The 22,345-nt window shown below is 40.3% G+C and overlaps 1 protein-coding gene across 1 annotated transcript in view; it reads left to right on the forward strand.

Annotated features, from left to right (window-relative positions):
• The first annotated feature begins 2,000 nt into the window (after window positions 1–2,000).
• The window catches only part of LOC140941853 (low-density lipoprotein receptor-related protein 6-like), a 54,863-nt gene continuing 34,518 nt past the window's right edge, over window positions 2,001–22,345 (forward strand). Inside the window, exons 1-5 of the mRNA XM_073390859.1 lie at window positions 2,001–2,109; window positions 2,288–2,389; window positions 9,255–9,366; window positions 19,202–19,248; window positions 19,437–19,845. Coding sequence (XP_073246960.1) covers window positions 2,001–2,109; window positions 2,288–2,389; window positions 9,255–9,366; window positions 19,202–19,248; window positions 19,437–19,845 — 779 coding nt within the window. The remainder of the gene's footprint in view (window positions 2,110–2,287; window positions 2,390–9,254; window positions 9,367–19,201; window positions 19,249–19,436; window positions 19,846–22,345) is intronic.

Here is a 22,345-nt window from a genome sequence, read left to right on the forward strand (position 1 = left end):
GGCTTCCGTCAAACTAAGTGTCATGTTGTTGCACAGACACAGGGCTATCATGTGGTATGCATTTGGGGTAGCCTGGTTAAATTCCAGGGGGGTGGGGTTGTTGTAAAGACTATGCTTTGTGCTAGAGTGCAGATTCACTGGGTTTTTGTACCTGGGCTTACCCCTGTCTTTCAAAGCTCAATGTCTCCCTCAAATTAAGGGGGGGTTGTGTCTGGCTGGGTGTCATGTTGTTGCACAGACACAGGGCTATCATCTGGTATGCATTTGGGGTAGCCTGGTTAAATTCCAGGGGGGTGGGGTTGTTGTAAAGACTATGCTTTGTGCTAGAGGGCGGATTCGCTGAGTTTTTGTACCGGGGCTACCCCTGTCTTTCAAAGGTCAATGTCTCACTCAGATTAAGGAGGGGTTGTGTCTGGCTGGGTGCCATGTTGTTGCACAGACACGGGGCTATCGTCTGGTATGCATTTGGGGTAGCCTGGTTAAATTCCAGGGGAGTGGGGTTGTTGTAAAGTTTGATGTGTTTTTGCACTCTTATGCAGTTTGTTTGTGCTGTTTCCATGCAAGCAATGACCAACCCTGTTGATAATGTTCCTAGTCAGCAAGCAGTTGAACTGCTGGTTTTAGGACTTGGTATTGTTGAGCAGTGTTGGCTTAGATTGTTTTTGGGAGACCAGCTTCAATTAAAAATGGGGTGAACTGGGGAATTGGCTTTGCAATCGGTGACACCGACACTAAAAATTGCTTCTTAAAATGCCTTATTTTCCAGATTAATGAGGAAAACTTCACTTTTGTTACTTTCAAGACAGATGATTCTGTCAAATGGAAGCTCATGTATTCAATAATTTCTTTATGAGGTGAGATTTTACTTTTCAAGTAACAAGGGCCATCAGATTAACAATCAGTGCGAGAGACTGACATTTTTTAGTAGCCCGGTTTTCAAAAAACCAGGTATATATATATTTTAATTATATTTTTTCGCGTGCAACCCTAAACGAGACCTTCACGGCTAAATATGATGGCGTTTTGCCCAGAACACCCTAAGTGAGACCAAAATCCGAAATTTACGCCCCTAAGCGAGACGACGAGCATCCCCACCCCTTTCATATGCGGAGTCCCCCCCGGACGGAAACACCTTTAAATAATAATAACAAGATTTGATCATGAATTCATTAATTTGTACATGGTATCTTAATGCGTTTTTGCTTGTTGTAGATTACTGTTAAACGAAAGTGCAAGTGGGTTTTAAAATATATTTGGGTATATTTTATGGTGCGTGATGGAATCGTAGATTTATGTTATGTGATATTAGTAATCCTTTGGATAATAATAATCAAGGAAGTTGTCTGCTGGGTACTTGTGATAGTTATGATCTGGATCCTTTAAGTAATACACGAAGACGAAGGCTCTTTTTGTAGCGACCTTAGTCTGGTTCCTTTTTCGACGGCTCAATTACGTCTTTGATGACCCTGACGATGTATATTGGGCTTGGGAAAAATTGTTCGTTGAAGCTCTGGATGACCATGCTCCAGTTAAATCGTTTCGACGAAGACATCGCGATCAATTTCAATTTATAAATCCTGAATTACGGGAAGTGATGAGAGAGCGTAATCGCTGTAAAAAGCAGTTCAACAAAACAAGAAAGCTTCAGTTGAAGACTGTGAAAAGTACTCGGCGCCAACTAAGAAACAGAGCTGTTAGCATGAGAAGGAAAAGAGTAAGAAATCACTTTTCTAGAATCTGCAATGTTAAACATTCAGATCAAAGGAAGGTGGGGAATCTTAAGACAAACAAAGCTACTGGACATGATCAAATTCCAACTTGAGCCGTCAAAGAATCCGAATTTTCTATTTGAAACGGGAAAAGTGCCTGCGTACTGTACATTAACAAAGACAAACTATCGCCCTATAACAATCCTGCCTGTCTTATCCAAAGTTTTTAAAAAACTTGTTCACACTTTGAAGATGTTTATCATAATAATGTCTTTGCATATAGAGATTACCATGGATGCGATAGATAATCACAAAGTTATTAGTTTGGTGTCTATGGACCTGTCAAGAACGTTTGACACCCTTCCCCATGATCTTATTGTCAAAAAGCTTGAAGATTACGGTAGAGACTCAAAAGTTATCAATCTCGTTACGAATTATTTAAGTGACAGACAACAACGTGTCAGGTTGAGTGGACAATACTCTTCTATGAAAACTATAATGAAGGGTGTCTTCCAGGGATCAATTTTGGGTCCCATTCTTTTTTAATATTTTCATGAATGACCTGTCTTATGCTATAGATGAATGCACATTATTCACGTACGCCGATGACACTCAACTGTTTGGGTCTCTGGAAAACATCGACCAAGTTGAACACGCCATTGAATGCCGATCTGAAAAAGGTTGATGTGTGGTATGAATTCAATCAAACAAGAGAAATCATTCAAAATATCAAGCAATTACTTTTGGAGGGGTCGAGAGAAATCCTGTGTTGATCTGTGAAGCAACCGTTATCCGTGTTCAGACGATCTGGGACTCCTTGGCGTCACTCCCGATAGAAGCTTAAATTTGAGGGCCAGATGCGTAAAATCTGTCGCAAAGTTGGTTGCTGTTCTCAATCGTCTGAAGAAAATATTGCTTTTTGACAGATACATATCGTGCTTTCATTACACCGCATGTTAATTACTGTTCAGATCCGTGGCATCACTGTGGCAAAAGAGGTTCCGGCAAACCTTTAAAAAAATCAATGAACGGGCTCTTCGCTTTGTGGCCCGTGACAAGTCAACCATGTACCAAGAGGCCTTAGCTACTACCGGGTGTGTATCACTTCACACAAGAGGAATGGAGTTGTGTAGCAAATTATTCACAAAGATAAAAGAGCCCGAGTCACGTCTTCGCCATCTTGTTCCACCGACTCGGTCGCAGGCGCACGGCCGCTCCCTTCGCAACAAAGACAGACCATCCCTTATAAGATGCAAAACTGAACGCTTTAAAGGAAGCTTTTTTCCGGCGATGTGCCTTTATGCTCATGGCATGTAATTTAGGTACTTATGGGAATTTAATGTATAATCTGATATATATTTCTAGTTTCTAGTTTTTTTAATCTAATTTATTGTATTATATCTTCTCATAATTGTAAGGCCCAGTTCATTTAGAACACGATGTAATTAGTTTTTTAAAAATTATTTTTTTTGATTAATATGTATATCTTTGTAAAATAATTTTGTAATTCGCTCATTTCTAAGCGCGACGATTTTATTAATAAACCAGACTTATAGCGTCTATTAGATCATTTAAGGTAAGTAACACTCAACGGCTGCCCAATACACAACTATTAACGGACTATTTTGAAATGTTATTTCAAGAAATGAGACTCTTCGTTTACTTCTTTTCTTTGCTAAGTAGAAGGAAGGCACCTGAAAGTAGCCCTTCCCAGACTTGCCTAAAATCAAAGACTGCCGACACTAAAGAACTGTATGATCTGCTTTTCGGATTATATGGTAATTCTGGGAATAATCGGAACCGCGCTTACATGAGACTACTGTAAATTGAACAAGAAAGTCTAAGCGTTTCATACGTAACCCACCCTAAAAATGTTGTCACAAAAAAATGAATCTCTTCAAGTAACGCTTGGCATACCCTTTAGGAGCAACGAATTTCAGATGTAATAGATATTGAATAACCCGAATATAAAACTGTAGAACTGAGCGCAAAGGGAATACAGTCAAGGCAAGATAAATGTGTGATGCCGTGAAAAGCTCATTAAAACTATTGCCTTCGACTGCGTTGAATAAACTGTTTAGAACCGGTCATACTTCATGGTTATCTCATTTTGTATCAGAAACGCAACTTTCCACTTTTTGCCGCAGTTCTTTGGAAAACGCAAATTCTTTGGAAACTTAAATTGTGATAATATTTACAAAAATGAACAATTATAAAAGTAGCTAATAGGAGACTCCGATATTAACATTTAAAATCCATTCAAAAGACAAGTTGTAATTCTTTCGCCCTTTTCTAGTATGCGAGGAGCGATGGTCTTTGGACATTTGGCATTTGCCGGAAAAAAGATGTTTCGATAGTATGTCCTATTATGTTAATTCATTGACTTTGCTTGTACTAAAATAATTATTTACGTCAAGTGTCCGTGAAAATAGAAGATTTTTAACCCCTCTTTTCACCTGTTTGGTGGATAAATCACACGGTTGTCCTTATTAGATGTATTACAATTATTATTACTACAATTGGAGCATTGGCCTTACCACTTCCTTAACCTAACGCTTCTCTCGTCAAGGCGCATGTGCATGCATCGTCCAAGTCCGACCTTGACCGACGAAGGCCATGATCCATTTAGGCAAGTGCGTACATTTTAATAACAAGGGCACAACACGAAAACAAGACTATGCGGCCGGTGTAATATCAAGTACGTATGATTTTGCGACCACCTACTAGCTATTTGCGGAATGGAATGGCAAGAAACGCGATGTTTGTTTACACTTTGCCCGCTATAAGCAAAACGACCTTGTCCGGATCCAATTGGCTGAAAATCAAGGATGTCCACCGTGAAGAAGTGTGCAAAATCTTTAATCTTTAAGGTGACTCGACCCAGTTTTTTTGGGGGGTACCATCCTACTTCAAAGCTCTCTGGTATCCTCACCTTTACGTTTATCGTAAGTCTAACACATAGAATGGATAACATATAGATCAATCTACAGTATAACATAAAATTTTTAGCGATCGGAGTAAATGTCACGTGGTTATAATGCCACGCCCCTTTGAGGTCTGAGTCGAAAATCTCCTGTTGCCGGCATTTTTTCGTGAAAATCTCTCGCGAGCATTCGGAAGCCAGCCAGCACGGTCATTGCACGCGAGCTGAAGAAGAATGCTGTATCATGACAGACTAGAAACAAAAGACAACTCCCAAAGCACAAACTCAGTCAAAGCGCTAAATATCTTCAATGTTTACTCAAGTTTGGGCTTATAGAAGATAATGTCACAGTTTTTCAATGACCATGAAATTCAGAATCTGGGTAGTTAGTTATTCAATTGTGGCTCTGAAAAAATTTGAAGGAAAAAAACTACGAATTTTTAAGAAAATGCTTTTTTCGTGAGTAGGATTTTAAACGCTGACAAACGTCAACAAATAGCTAAAAGTATAATTTCTATGTGTTTGCTCTGCTCGAAATCGCGCGCATTTACAAGGCCCTATAGCTTTTTGCTGACTTGCAAGGACCCATCTTTTATAACGATGCCCAAAATAAAGGGATAAGTCTCATAGTTTATTAGATATTATCGTGTAAAATTTGCTTATCATTTTCGCATAAATTATGACCTAAATTTGGAAACCGCTGAACTTCTCGAATTGGGTCTTTGCCATTTTGGTGAAACTCTGTTCAGCGCAAGGCACTAATGCGCACTATGTGTAGCCGAGAGATTTTCACGAAAAAATGCCGGCAACAGGAGATTTTCGACTCAGACCTAAAAGGGGCGTGGCATTATAACCACGTGACAGTTACTCCGATCGCCAAAAATTTTATGTTATTTTGTAGATTGATCTATATGTTATCCATTCTATGTGTGAGACTTACGATAAAAGTAAAGGTGGGGATACCAGAGAGCTTCAAAGTAGGATGGTACTCTCCTAAAAAAACTAGGTCGAGTCACCTTAATTTAATAATAACCCTGGACCCGTTGCACATGACGCACACAAAAGACTGCGTGAACAAGGAAGTTAAAAAGGTTGTTAGGGAATCCCATCCCAAAATATTTTCATGAAAATTAGACTTCTTCCTTCACATGTCGGTATCTTATTTGACTGTAAATTAAAGATAACCTCATATAACTGATTGTAGAATAACAAGATACATACAATAAAAATGTTAAAGTTATTGATATGAGTCAATTCTGTTTGAATTAACTTAAAAAAAAAACTGATCAACTTTTTGGTTATTATATTTTGTTTATGAAGCTAAAGCATGAGGCACCGATATCAGTTACTTGGAATTTATCAGTGGACTTTTTCTTTTCTCATACAAGCCAGAAATCGTTATTTTCTAAATTGGCATTAGTCCTTGATTAACAAGCCCTAATTTGTCCTTGATTAACAAAGCCCTAATTTGCCCAAGAAAGCAAAACCCCGAAGGATTCTGGTCGTAGTAGTAAAATGACGTCATGGTGCAAGTGGCCTATTGCGAAATACTTTTTCTAGTTTATATTGCGATGTTGTTCATGAATTATCCTCGGTGTGGAAATTGTGCATTTTTAGCAAGTTTTTTTTTGAGGGAGTGTACTGATTTTAGTTAGTTACGTTGCTGGAGAAGAGGTGAAGTTAACTGTACATAAGGAAAGTGTTGTTGTAGAGGAAATACAGGAAGTGGAACGTCATGCACGATTTATTTATGACAGAAATTATAATCGTATTGGATCACAGCCATGCTCATGCACCTACGAGGCGACTTCCTATGAAGAAGTTAACACATTTGTTTCACAAAAGGCGAAAAGTAAAGGTATTTGTATCGAAGGGTATTTGGAAAAATATAATTTCTTACTATTTCTCCGCATTCTTAATTTACAACCACGACGTCGAAGTGTACGCTCCAATAAAAGCGTCTTGTTAATCCATGTTTTATCACGCCATGTTTTATTAATCCATGTTTTATCAATCCAGTCTGTCATAACTTCGTTTAATAAACTTCAACAAGACTCACAGAAAATACACAGGCATGCATCTCACCGAAGGGAAACTTTCTTGACCAGGAGGTCAGTAAAACTACTTTTTGACATGCGCCGTAGACCTAACTTGACATCACATGACACAGTCCATGTTTTGCCAATCCAGTCCAGTCCATATTTTATCACATGCCATTTCAAACCGGAATTTTTGCTGGATGGAGAGCGCAAGCTGTTTCTAATGGTGAAACTACCGAATCGATAGCTAGCGTAGGATGGAATTCAAAGCATTAATTTGCTTGATGTGCCTATACTACAGGATATCATTAGGTAAGTTCTTTCGAAAGCGTATCTGTGCGAAGTTGTTCTTTGCTGTGCAACTTTGATATTGATGAGCTTTGAAGTCGACATTTCTTTTGAGGTGATGAATACTTGCGTTTTATGCATAACCGCAGATTGCTTTGAAGAAGAAAAGACACCTTTTCTCAGCGGCTGTGGGCATATAGTTATTTCCGAGCGATCTTTAGCGCTCGAATTCTTGTATTTTACACCGCAGCTGCCGTCCATTTTCTTCATTTATATTGATCCGACCTTCATCTCTGTGCTCTGTGCTTTCGGTCTTTGTAATTACGCGACCTGTTAGCATATGTCTGGGGAAAATACAGAGTGGGTGTCTTTAAAGCAATCTTTCTTTATCTTAAATGATTAGAGCAGTGAAATGAACGGGAACGGGGGGGGCACTCCGCATATGAAAGGGGTAGGGATGCTCGTCGGAAATGTTGAATTAAACCTCTGAAGGAGACCGATCTGGGCGTGGCCCAAGCTTTTTTTGACCCCTAATAGAGAGCATGTTAAAGCACAGACAATATATATATTTTTGTATTTTTTTCGCGCGCAACCCTAACGAGACCTTCACGGCTAAATATGATTGCGTTTTGCCCAGAACACCCTAAGTGAGACCAAAATCCGAAGTTTACGCCCCTAAGTGAGACGACGAGCATCCCCACCCCTTTCATATGCGGAGTCCCTCCCCCCCCCGGGTCGGGAACACTACGAAATAATAATAACAACAACATTTGATCATGAATTCATTAATTTGCACGTGGTATCTTAATGCCTTTTTGCTTGTTGTACGTTTGACATAGTTGTTTACAAGGAATGCAGATTACTGTTAAACGAAAGTGCAAGTGGGTTTTAAAATATATTTGGGTATATTTTAAGTTGCGTGATGGAATCGTAGATTTATGTTATGTGATATTAGTAATCCTTTGGATAATAACAATCGAGGAAGATGTCTGCTGGGTATTTGTGATAATTATGATCTGGATTCTTAAAGTAATACACCCACAAGAATATCATTCTCAGCGTTCTTCATGTTTAGATGTTATCCTGACGAATGTTCCAGGATATTTCAGGCAATCAGGAATTTTGGAGGTTGGCCTCATTGATCATTGCCTAGGTTATACAGTTCCAAATGTTAAATTACGCACCTAACCGCAACCTAAAGCCGAAATTATCCGAGTTCACTCTTTCAAGAACTTTGACGAAGGCTCTTTTTGTAGCGACCTTAGTCTGGTTCCTTTTTCGACGGCTTAATTACGTCTTTGATCACCCTGGCGATGTATATTAGGCTTGGGAAAAATTGTTCGTTGAAGCTCTGGATGACCATGCTCCAGTTAAATCGTTTTGACGAAGACATCGCGATTAATTTCAATTTATAAATCCTGAATTACGGGAAGTGATGAGAGAGCGTAATCGCTGTAAAAAGCAGTTCAACAAGTCAAGAAAGCTTCAGTTGAAGACTGGGAAAAGTACCCGGCGCCTACTAAGAAACAGAGCTGTTAGCATGAGAAGGAAAAGAGTAAGAAATCACTTTTCTAGAATCTGCAATGTTAAACATTCAGATCAAAGGAAGGTGGGGAATACCTTAAGACAAACAAAGCTACTGGACATGATGAAATTCCAGCTCGAGCCGTCAAAGAATCCGCTGAAATTCTGTGTCAGCCTTTCAGCTGTTTAGTGAATTTTCTATTTGAAACGGGAAACGTGCCTGCGAATTGGAAATTAGGTGAAATTGTCCCGGTCCACTAAAAAGACTGTACATTAACAAAGACAAACTATCGCCCTGTATCAATCCTGACGGTCTTATCCAAAGTTTTTAAAAAACTCGTTCACTCAAGGCTTGCTTCATACTTTGAAGATGTTTATCATAATAATGTCTTTGCATATAGAGATTACCATGGATGCGACACAGTTATCCTTAGTCTAACTGAACAATTCAAGATAGATAATCACAAAGTTATTAGTTTGGTGTCTATGGACCTGTCAAGAGCGTTTGACACCCTTCCCCATGATCTTATTGTCAAAAAGCTTGAAGATTACGGTGGAGACTCAAAAGTTATCAATTCAATCTCGTTACGAATTATTTAAGTGACAGACAACAATACTGGACAATACATATATGGACAATATAATATATAATATAATATATGGACAATACTCTTCTATGAGAACTATAATGAAGGGTGTCTTCCAGGGATCAATTTTGGGTTCCATTGTTTTTTATTAATATTTTCATGAATGACCTGTCTTATGCTATAGATGAATGCACATTATTCACGTACGCCGATGACACTCAACTGTTTAAGTCTGCGGAAAATATCGACCAGGTTGAACATGCCATTAATGCCGATCTGAAAAAGGTTGATGTGTGGTATGAATTCAATCAAACAATATCAAGCAATTACTTTTGGAGGGGTCGAGAGAAATCCTGTGTTGATCTGTGAAGGAACCATTATCCCTGTTCAGACGAACTGGAACTCCTTGGCGTCACTCCCGATAGTAAGCTTAAATTTGGGGGCCAGATGCGTAAAATCTGTCGCAAAGTTAGTCAACAGGTTGCTGTTCTCAATCGTCTGAAGAAAATATTGCGTTTTGAATTGAGGACAGATATAAATCGTGCTTTCATTACACCGCATTTTAATTACTGTTCAGAGCCGTGGCATCACTGTGGCAAAAGAGGTTCCGGCAAACCTAAAAAAATCAATGAACGAGCTCTTCGCTTTGTAACTCGTGACAAGTCAACTATGTACGAGACGTTGCTTAAACAACTAAACCTGATGTCCCCACTTAATCAAATAATTGTTAAAATGGCCACCGGTGTTTACAAAGCTATCCATGGGTTAAAGTCCCTAAAGGAATAGGAGAGCTATTGCATGAACGATCAACTAATTATAATCTTAGAGGAAAACACATCCTCGAGCTGCCCAAAGTATAACCATCTATGGACTTAAATCGTGCCGTTATACTTCCGGATCAGTTTCGTGCCGCTAATAAAATCGGAACATTTAAGAACTTGCTGTCAAAGTTGGATTTCTCAAATTTTACATTTTAACCGCGCAAATAGATGTAAATACACTTTGCTTAGTTTTTATAACATAATTCTTAGTTTTAATTATTTTTGACTGTGAATATATTTTTATATAGATTTTTAACGCAAAATCTTCTTTCCTCAGTTTTCTATTATTATTATCATTATTACTTTATTTATTTATTTTTCTTGGCATGACTGTAAAGTAGTTTATTGGCTAAGAACATTGACCACGTTAAACAAAGGTTATTGTATCGTATTTATTGTGGTCAGCGGTCAGCGAGCAAGATAATAAGATCGACGCGTTTTTGATGTAGCCTCGAAATCTCTTAATTTTTGCCTCTTTTGGTCGCGGTTTTTTCATTTTTTCGTTGTTTGCGTAAAATTATGGCTGTGTACGTTACAGGTGAGGAGTTAGCGAAGATCTTATTATCGAAAATTGAACCTATCGAAAACTCGCTAACTTTAATGGCGACGAGTTCAAGAAATTGCTTATAAGTCGGGTGGAGACGCTCGAGAAGACAGCTACTAATTTATTTTATTCCAATCGTAGTCTGACTGAACTAGAGGACGTTATTAACAATAATCTAAAATTTGTCTCTAATTGGATTATGGCAAACCTGCTCTCATTAAATGTCGACAAGACAAATTTCATTGTTTTTCACCCCCCTCAAAAGTCAACAAGTCACGTAGTCAAATTATTAATTGCCAAAAGGGAGATTAAACAAGAAAAATTTATTAAATAATTAGGATTACATATTGACTCACACCTTAGTTGGAAGTTCCACATTTTGCATATTAAGCGCTGTATTGGAATACGTTCTAAAATTAGGTACTTTGTTAGTCAACAAGTCCTTGTTCGTATACTACACGCTTATTGATCCTTTTTTGACTTATAGCTTAATTAGCTGGAGAAATACATATCCAACTTCTCTACAGCCTCTTACTACTTTACAGAAAAAAGCAGTTAGAATAATAACCTTTTCTGATTCTAACTCTCATTCTAGTCCTCTCTTTCGCAAGTTGGGGCTACTTAAATTAAAGGATTTAATATATTTAGACAGTGTTCTTTTTATACATTATAGACTTCCAAGTACTTTCAATAACTTCTTTAAAGCATTAATAAAGTATATCAATATGCAACAAGACTGGCCTCTAAGAAGTCTTATTATTTACCGAAAGCTAGGGCGAATTATGGATTATTTAATATCCGTTTCACTGGGCTTACTCTTTAATACTATTAAAGAAGATCTAAAATCGGCGAGTCGTTTTCGCTTTAAAAATATTGATTGGTGTACTTTATATGCGGCTAACTGTGTGCACAGCCGTTGTTTTGTCTTGCTTCTTTGTTTATTCGTTTGTGTATTTGTTTATTTATTACAGCTTAAATATTTTTTCTTTGTGCGTTTTTGTGTGCATTTGTTTATTTATAACAACTTTGATATCTAGTTACTTCCCCGCATGACCCAGCCACTAAGCGCGATTAGCTTTTGCTATATACTTTCTTTCACAATTATTTACTTTTTATGACTCTACACTTGTGTGTTGTTGTGTTGTTGTATGTTACAAGAGTGCGCAGAATATCCGTAATGGCCACGCGAAGTTTCGAAAAATACGCTCTAAATGTTGAGTTTACTATTTTACCCTTCAAATTCACCTTTTGGATTGATCCCATTTGCAAGATGATTAAAACTCATCGCTAATGATGAGCTTGGGAGCAGGTACCTTAAAGGTTAGTAGGGGGCCAAATGCAATAAGCAGAGAGGAGGTATCCATAGCAACCCTGGAAGCGGGAACCACCCAAAGAGCAGCCACTAACCGGCACCGTCACACTGAATAAATTCAGTGGAGATACTTACCTAAGAAAATACTTACCTCAGAAAATACTTACCAAACCACCAGGCAGGGAGGGAGGAGAGGGAGCAAGAATCCGCAATGATCCGCAAGTAGGCAAAAATTGATCCGCTACGATCAGTAAGCAAAGCTACAATGCAAAGCAACACTAGCAAAAGGGTACACAAGGAGCCCTGCAATTCCCCGCGGGCCGCCCCGTAGGTCATATACTGAAGTGGGAGAAGACCGCTAGCCAGCTCGCTCGAGTTTAACTTTGCCTAAATGATATTAAGCCACATTTAAACTCATCGCTAATGATGAGCTTGGGAGCACGTGCCTTTAAGGTTAGTAGGGGGCCAAATGCAATAAGCAGAGAGGAGGTATACATGGCAACCCTGGAAGCGGGAACTACCCAAAGAAACCCGTCTCCCGGTGCTCGGAGAACGGAGCGACCCGTCAACAGGGTGACCTGGTACCTCCGATCACCCAAACAGATCTTCAAGCACCAAAAAACTCCCCCAGCTGTGCAAATTACGAAGGCACTAATCTAGCTGATCTGCCAGCTGAAATAGGCAAAAGGTCCTGAACCAGGACAGATGACTGCCAGGAAAGCTACCCCGGGAAGCAGTGAGGACTATGCCGTGAAGGGATTCTGCATGGAACTGTGGAATGTGCTGAAGCTAGTTTTTGCGAGAGTGCAGCTAACGAGTGAGCCAGAGTCCTAATACAAAGCTGATAAGCATTGTTGGGCCAATGGCCCATTGATTCAGAATCCCACTGCGAGCAGCGACAGTGGCAGCTCCAATACGATAGCTAGGGGAGAAGGAATTGCCCGGTATCTGAGCTGAAGTTATGATCTGCCTAAGCCAATCTGTAAGAATAGTGCGGGTGAGAGGCTGCCATTCGCAAACAGAAACAAGAGGCCAGAAGAATACCCCCTAGAAGCAGGGAATGTCATCATAGCGTGCACTGCACAAAGAGGATGCCTGTCAAGGCCAATGTGAATGAAAAGAGCCTTTCCGGGACGGGTCTGTCTTGGAGCCCTTGATTCGTATGCGCAAGGACGATGCGGCCGATGAAGAATCCACTGCAAAGTCCTGGACACTCAAGTGGAGGGATTACGAGTAGCTTGATAGGTTAGGTACCATTAAGTCAGACGCACGCAGGAAGCCTAAGTACCCCAGAAACGAGCTGCCCAGAACATCTGATGATCTGGAGGGCCGAGATCCAAAGACTGCGAGATAACTAGCATCAACTAATCTCATCCCTTATAAGCAGCCCTGTGGACGAAGGAGTACCCTGACAGCGCTTGATGCCATGAATGTCCCTCTGCAGGCAGAGAATATCTGCAAGCAGATGCGAGCACCCCTGATCCATGTAGAGAGTTCTAAAGCCTGATAAATTAACCTTAATCAACAAATGCTGCAGAGTCCTGGCCAGAAACATAACAATTAGACAAAGCGTCCATTCGTCCATTAAGCATGGAGACCTTGATGGGTGCAAGTTGCCAAGCTGTCGGCAGAAGGAAATGAATTTCGCTTGGGCGGACGCATAGGAATGCCGAATCAAGGGAGCCAGGCCACGAGTACGAAAGGAGTAGCACTGCTGTTGTAAATCAGGGAAGTCAAGTCTGTAAGCAGGACGAGAGGAATCCGCATCGAAGTTGGACAAGGTTGAGTATTTGGAGCCAGCTGCCTGGGGTTCCTGCCAACGACAATGAGAGAGAGCATCGGCACTCTGATTCGTAACGCATTGCAATTGTTGGGAGAAGCTATGACGTACCACTGCGAGCAGCAAAATGCGAAGCAACCGCATTAAGCAGAACTTTAGAAGTCCTAGCATTCGAGATGTGGACGACAGCATCGTGGTCAGAGCGAAAGAGCACATGCTTTCGACACCAGTGGTGGCACCAAAAACGTGGGAAGCAATTTCTGCTGGGAACAGCTCCTTATAAGCGATAGATTGCTGCTGCTGAGAAGGAACCCGGGACCCAGCGAACCAGAAGCCCTTTAAGAACATTCCATAGCCCAGTGATCCAGCTGCATCCAAAGGAACTGCCACATCAGCTTTAGGGAGCAAGCCTGGAAGGAGCCAAAAACTAACCCCATTCCACTGTGACAAGAACTGATGCTACCAAAGCAAGTCCAAATGAAACTCCCTGTTGAGGCAAATCAGGTGATCCTTCTTGTGGAAGCAGCACAAAAGGTCGATCATGCAATGTAGGAAGGCTCTGCCTGGCCACAGCACATTGGCAGCATAATGTAGATGGCCAATGAGGGACTCCAGTTTGCGTGTGTTGCACCACCTACGCGGAAGCCACGAGCTTATCAGGCCCTGCAAGGCCTATAGTTTGTCTGCTGGCAAACGGGCAGCTTGATTGATAGAATCAAGTTCAATTCCCAATACTACAAGCACCGTTGCAGGGCCCTCGCGAAAGAGAATTGATAATTTAGTCATGGGACGTCGCCCGGAACACTCGAGGATCGTAAGCAGAGTCATTTGGCTTTGGTTATAACTCTTTCTTTCTATTGGTTTGGTATCCGCACTAGCCCTAGCAACAGTCATGACAGCGTCCCAATTGAGCTCAGCAGCTTGATGTCATTGTAAGCAGGCTGCACCGCTGCAATTTTGCTTCTGTCATAAATCTTTCTCTCTTTTGGTTTGGTATCCAAGGTTGCCTACAATCCTGGACAAAACTACTTGAGAAAATGTTTTCATTAATGCACACTACCTAACGCAACAAAACTATTTCCAAATCAACGGCTTCGCGTAAAGAATACCCCCTCCCCCAATTCAAAGTTGCTTCCTACAAATGCTTAGGGATCCGGCTTTCTTTTGAAGACCCAACAACACTGCTTCTAGGGGAAGGGGGGGAGGGAAGAATCGGTCGGCTACGAAGTTCAGCAAAAATGCCCCCAAATATGCAATTTTCTCAACAGTTTTGTCCAAGATTGTATATAAGGTGATTCGCGTTTTTTAGCAAGAATATTAACATGGACAAAACGGAAACCTACCAATAAAAAGCACTTTACAGAAGCTGTTTTGAGCACAAAGTTTCACGGCACACCATCTTCTCATAGAAAAGTACGACCTCATATACGTTTTTTGCTGCACCCTCTTAAAACAGTAAGATTTTGCAGTAGCCGTAGAACGCGTGCTCATTGTTACATGTTTTCGTGTTGTTCAAACATAGAAGGCTTGGAAAGTGTGGAAAGTGATTTATAGTTTTCAGAAGAGTCGGAACAAGACTTGGATGACGGTTTTCTTAGAAGAAAAGAAGTTCCTAGTGTTTATTTAGTGACGTATAGTGAAGCCAATATGGAAACGTATCCCGTCACGGGGAAACTGCTTCTCAGATCTTAAAATTGGCTAAACTATGAGGGTTACAGAAACCTCGTTTGCTACAAGTCGGTTAACTTTTTATGATAATTCCATGGATAGAATAATATTACGATTAACAGAGCATTCAAACGGTTAACACCATTTCGTTTTTAAAAGTAAATGACCTTCTGAATTCTTATGAAACGTCCTTGTTAACCGTTGTTAACCGTTGCTAATCTTGGTAGCACCTTGAAAATGTCCTGTTAATCGTTCCGAATCTTAGATATTGTGGAGAGAAAGAGATTAGAAGACAACTGTGGCAATTTTTACTATCTCTTGCTTTACAAATGATGAATTTATCTCATAATTTCTTCCAGTCATATGTAGCTATAAATAGCCCTAGGGCAAAACATGCACTCTTACAGGTCACACGATAGTACATCTTGTAACGTTACCGCGCGTGACATTTCTAGATTTCATAGTGTGATTTTTTTGCACTGGACATCGCTACAATGTCAAAAAGTAAGCTTTCAAATTGGGAGAGTAAAAATACAAGTTTTGTTAATATTTAATCCTCTCTCCATTTGAAGCTGTTATTAATGGCAAGCGCTTGTTCACTGACTTTGATTGTTTTATCCGTTTCGGCGATGGGAAAATTGTTCAAAGTATGGGTCACGCGCTCTGAAAATTCAGCAAAACTTTCATGTGTTACTTGTTGGTCGAATCGTGGCCGGTGAAATTCCCGTTTTGTGGCTAATCTCCTTGACGGAGAGGTCTTTCTCGTCCGCCAAAAACGTAATGTATGCCTGCTCCTCTGCACTCAAAGCGCGCGTAAAAACCCTGCATGGAAAATGAAATTCACAAACGTTCACGATTGGCTACTTGAATCAAGAAAGACAGACAAGTTGATTTTCTTGCCATCAACTCCTCTGTTGTCACTTATTTGCCATTAATTATCTACTTCTCTGTGAAGTGTACGAAATATATAAAGAACAGATTTATGTGCCCGCGGTAAATGCTCAAAATCGACTTTTCCGGTCAAATACAATCCTGGACAAAACTACTTGAGAAAATGTTTTCATTAATGCACACTACCTAACGCAACAAAACTATTTCCAAATCAACGGCTTCGCGTAAAGAATACCCCCTCCCCCAATTCAAAGTTGCTTCCTACAAATGCTTAGGGATCCGGCTTTCTTTTGAAGACCCAACAACACTGCTTCTAGGGGAAGGGGGGGAGGGAAGAATCGGTCGGCTACGAAGTTCAGCAAAAATGCCCCCAAATATGCAATTTTCTCAACAGTTTTGTCCAAGATTGTAGCAACGATGTGGCGACTACGCTCCAACTGACTGATTTTTTCGCCCGTTTTGGCCGTCAAGAAATGATCCTGGCTAGAAATATTGACTGCAGAAGTACTTGCCAGAAAACATTGAACCAATTTGGGCCAGTAGCTTCAAAATAAGAGCGAAAATCGGGATACAAGAGCATTTTTCAGTGCATCTCACTTCGCAGACGAGTTTGTGACTGTCGCGCGATATGGTTCTCCAGAGTGTTTTGTTCAGTTTGGCTTTTTACCATCGAAACCTCGTCTTTATTTTTTTGAAATCTAGTTTGGAATTCAATTCACACCGTGGACAACCCAAGTGTATTGGTGTCCTGGTTTCCCCGCCGATAGATCAAAGTTTCTGCTCTGTACTGCGGCCAAGGAACAATAATTTGCACGCAAATTGTACCGTCGTGGTGGTCGTATTTTTTTTTTTTACATATGGCCGCCGACATAATGCTAAATATGCTTTCTAATACACTTTTAAAATAACACCATACAATATGTAAAACAGCAGAAAGAACAAAGCAAGGACCTTCACGATGATGTTGGCAGTGGGTCGCCCAACCAGTTCCTAACCCCGCCCGACAGGGCTTAACTTGAGGGGCGCTACTAAAACATCGAGTTGCGCGAGGGTAATTGCCAGATACGCATTTCTAATCTAAATAATGACGCAATGCAATTGAGTTAAAAAGCAAGGGGTGGAACGCTTGGACATTAAAAGCTTACCAGTCTCAAATTTGTTGCGGCTGCTTGCTTCCTGGAGGCCCGATCGTACGCTAACCACACCCGGCCGGTGAACTGGCCGCAGGTCCGCAAGATCAACAGCTAATAAAGTAAGAGATCCTTCCAGCAGTGGGGAAAAATGACGTCAGCAAGAGACAATACACTGAAAAGGCCTCCAGCCAACCGCCAATATCGTCCCTACGCCGTTTTGGCTTTGAGACGCTCGGGGCGAAGGAGCAACGGGCGATACCGGCGGCGAAAAAGTTGACACAAAGAAGGGACAACAAAGTTTGGCCTACCTTGCAATTGGTTAACCGATCCGATGCTGGTAGCAGAAATTGGTGGGAAACCAAGACTAGACGCAGCCAGATCCAACGCTTGAGAATGCAAACGAACGTCGTGGGAACGCCCCCAGCCACGCTTGAGGCTGCCGGAACGCTCATTGTAGATGTAGTTTGTTCGGCTGAGAGCGCTTATTTAACGGCCGCGACCACGGAGGCGCGGCCAAAAAGGCAAAAGAACGGCACGTCCGGAACGCTAGTCAGATGCGATGGGCTCCCAAACATCGTTCGCAGGAGAAGGAGGAACTTCTCGGATGGCACCCGTTGTCAAAGTGGGCAGTCGTGAATCCAGAGGCAAAAACCGGCCGCAAGGCTGTTGTTTGTGTTACGTAGAGACATGCTGCGAGTAAAAACGGTGTGTAACGGCGAAGACGCAAGAATCCGCAATGATTCGTGTTTTTCTACGTTTTCCCCTATTTTCTCATGTTTTTCTATGTTTTTCCTTGATTCTCCCTGTTTTCCAGAAAAACAAAGGGAAACAGGGGAAAACGTATAAAAACACGGAAAAACATGGAGAATCGGAGGAAAACGTAGAAAACCCCTGAAAAACAGGGAGAATCAGGGGAAAACATAGAAAAACACGAAAAACAGGGAGAATCAAGGAAAAACATGGAAAAACACAGGGAAACGGAGAAAACGTAGAAAAACACAGAAAAACAGGGAGAATCCAGGAAAAACATAGAAAAACAAAGGGAAACAAGGGAAAACGTATAAAAACACTAAAAAACAGGGAGAATCAGGGGAAAACATATAAAAACACGGGAAAACATGGAGAATCACGGAAAAACATGGAGAATCAAGGAAAAACATAGAAAAACACGGGAAAACAGGGGAAAACGTAGAAAAACACGGAAAAACATGGAGAATCAAGGGAAAACATACAAAAACATGGGAAACCAGAGGAAACGTAGAAAAACACGGAAAAACATGGAGAATCAAGGGAAAACATAGAAAAACATGGGAAACCAGGGGAAAACGTAGAAAAACACGGAAAAACATGGAGAATCAAGGGAAAACATAGAAGAACATGGGAAATCACGGGGAATCAAGGGAAAACATAGAAAAACATGAGAAACCAGGGGAAAACTTAGAAAAACACGGATAATCAAGGGAAAACATAGAAAAACAGGGAAAAACAGGGGAAAACGTAGAAAAACACGGAAAAACATGGAGAATCAAGGAAAAACATAGAAAAACATGGGAAACCAGGGGAAAAACGTAGAAAAACACGGGAAAACATTGGAAAATGTAGAAAAACAAAGGAAAACGGGGAGAATCAGGAAAGAAACATAGAAAAACATGGGAAACCAGGGGAAAACGTAGAAAAACACGGGAAAACGGGGAGAATCAAGAAAAACCATAGAAAAACAAGGGAAACCAGGGGAAAACGTACAAAAACAAGGGAAACATAGGGAAAACAAGGGAAATGCATAGCAACAAAGGGGAACTTCTATATATGTTGGGGACATGTTATGGAGTCTTACATAATATACTGACCCTAGTTTTTCTACATAAACATACTAGAGCGATGGGTTAACCTACTGTCAGATTACGTGATTTTCGAATAATCTTTTTTCCATACGTGCATCGCTTAGGAAAAGATGTAGGCTTATGTTATCTGTTTATTTACAGGACATTTAGCAAATCCTCGGAGAACATTAACGATGAATTAGGAGAGGGTAATGATGCCCGTTTATAGTAACTTTGCTGATGTATTCTTCCTTTGAGTTTTGGGTCTGGAATATGAGAAATTTTGGAGATAACTTTATTAGACGCTTTCGATTCGATTAACAATGCAGAACTTGGTATCTTCAGTTATTTCATATTTCGTTAAAGCTAACAGTTTTTTCTCTTTTCTGACTCACAGCATATGCACCAAGGCTTTTATTTGTCAATCGAAAGGATATTAGAAAAGTTTGGACGAGTAGCAAGAACCAAAATGAAACTATCATTGTTGACGGTTTGGACGATGCCATCGCAGTGGACTTTCATTACACAAAGGGATTTATATTTTGGACCGACGTTACCTTGGAAAAAATCAAGCGAATTCGCGTCTCTACAGGAGAAATCGAGGATGTTGTTTCGGTGGGTTTGGAAAAACCCGAAGGACTCGCTGTAGATTGGATTGCAGGAAAACTGTATTGGACCGATTGTAGAGATGCTGAAAGGGAAACAAATAGAATAGAGGTCGCCAATTTAGATGGATCTAATCGTAAAGTTCTCTTTTGGAAAGACTTGGGTCTTCCAAGGGCAATTGCTGTCGATCCGTTATTGGGGTAAGTGTGACTAATTTTTCTGTTTCTATTGCTAACTTATACATCGAGTTTGGTTGATTGACTACTTCATGCTGAAATATTCTGCGATTTCCGGAATAGGAATGTCCTTACAAATTGATAATGACTGTGTTACGCGTTCATAAAATGCTGATTATAGTTTCGGGAAAGGTTTTCCAAATGGCTTTCACTTAAAGAGATAAATTCAGGTCGTAAGGATTCAAGAGGTAAGTTAATGAACTATGCACAATTAAAAATACATTAGGCTCTGAGCTTTAGTAAACAAACAGTAATCTATCACCATTTTGCTCACCCAATCACTACATTTTTGTGTAGCTTTCTGTGATATTCAGGTTGGTTGTTATGTATTGAAAAGTCTGCTTATTCATAAACATGTAGCTGGAACATATTCCAAGATTCCAGCGTAAGGTAAAATTCTGAGCCCTTGAGACCCTCTCTTCATTCACCCTGGAACTTGAACATACTTAAGTGCTGTTTTTTTCCTAACCACCGTGTCATTTTATGGCCTGGATCCATCTTACATTGCTCTAAAAAGTGGAACAGAAAAGGTTATATTATAATTCTGCAGAGACCGTTTGATTTTAATTATGTGCTTTGGAAAAAATGTTAGTGTGCAATTTTCAGAGGAACAATTAGAACCCTTGGAAGTTAATTGTGTTTCAAGGAGATTTTTTCCTTCTGTGGCGCTAATGAGTGACTGCGGACCTGTGAAAATTCTTAACGCAAGGAATGGCTTTCCTTTCTGTAGAATTAATCTTTTAAAGTGCAATATCCATTCACAAGTGTTACCAGGTCCCATATAGAGAAGACTTTGTTAATGGTCTTGAACAATGGAAAAGCCTTACATTTCATTTGACCTTTTCTTAAATCAGAACCTAATGAATGTTTTGTCAATTATCCATTGTTACTGAAGATTTATTTTACACTGTCTAATAACAGAGTGCAAATTTGATGCCCTAAATTACTACCTAGGAAAGAAAAATGTTTGATTTGATATGAATTCAGACTCTTGAATACATGTAGTTTGTTTGTGTTTAAAGTTTCAGAGCCGGTTGTTCATGTCTTTTTTATTTAATTTAAATGCAAGCTCATGAAGGCAGTTTGTCATAATTTTTAAAACTGCCTAGAGGTGACAGGGTGTTTTTTACAATATGAACAATGTATACCTCATTTTAGTGTCATACGTGTGTGCCAACAAGATCTGTTCTTTGATAGCCTGCGTAGCAAGCGTTTCCTCGCAAGGTTCGTCTAGAAAGCTGCACGGGACGAAAAAACGGATTTACCGAACGTCAAAGGTGAAGTCAAACGCGCGATAAAGGCCACCTTTGCACACCTTTGTACAACTTTGACGCGCGACAAATGTTTACCTTTGCCCGCGGTCAAAGGCGCGTCTTCAGGCGATAAAGGCCGTTTTTGTCACGCCTTTAAACCCTACCTTTGACGCGCGTCAAAGGTATATTTCATTAGCATTTGTACCCCTATCAAAGGCGTCGTCAAATTTGTCTGAGATTCAGGCCAAAGGTGTGACAAAAGCGCGGCAAAGTTATGTCTGTGATTAAGGTCAAAGGCTTGTGAAAAGTGTCGTCAAAAGTGTCTGAGCCTCAGGTCAAATGTGGGACAAAGTTGTCGTCAAATGCGTGTGAGATTTAAGTCAAAGGTTTAACAAAGGTGTTGCCAAATATGTTTGTTTTTTTTCCTCCCCTCGCATCGCGCCTCTCGCTCGTCTCGCGCTTCGCGTGAATTCCTCGTTCTCCTCGCGTTTCGCGCGAATGCCGCGTTATTGCCTCGCTAGTCATAAGCGCTTGATATACAGGCTAGAATCCAACTTGAGATTTTCAGTCAAATTCAATTGCGAACTGGATACCGCTAAAAAAGGTGGACAGATAAGAGATTGAGTTCTTAATCTTGTACTTTATTGTCCTAAAACCTCACTAGATGATTAGAAAGCTGAATAATTCCGATTAAAACTTTTTTAAACGCATAAAAATGGTTTTTTAAAACATTTTCACGATTTATTGTCTAAAGTACTCAATGCAGTTTGTCAATGGACAATCATAATGACTGCCGCAAATTTTTGAAGCCCTATAAATGTTCCACATTCACGCTGTTGTCACGGACGGCAACCGGCAAAACAGTTTAAAACACTCTTTCACGAAAGCCAGTGCTAAAATCATGGTAAGTAAGAAATGTTCTTGATCAGGAGCCTATCTGTCTTGATGTTATCTTTGCGAAGATTTTCATTCTAGAGTGCTTTTGACTCTTGATGTAAGTGAAAGACAAACGCCATGTATCTAACTTCAATCTTGCTCTGTCGTGTGCTTTTTTTTTCCCACTGGAGACTTATCACTTTGCCTTGCTTCTTTTATCTGTGAAATAATTGTAAAAAAATATAGAAATTTGAGATAAAAAGTTCAGTCATAGTGTTTTAAATAAATTTTTTGGCCCCACTCCCTTTTTACTATCGCTCCTTTTCTTCAGAAAA

The sequence above is a fragment of the Porites lutea genome, chromosome 6 (assembly GCF_958299795.1).
Source record: "Porites lutea chromosome 6, jaPorLute2.1, whole genome shotgun sequence".
In the NCBI taxonomy this organism is placed as follows: domain Eukaryota; kingdom Metazoa; phylum Cnidaria; class Anthozoa; order Scleractinia; family Poritidae; genus Porites; species Porites lutea.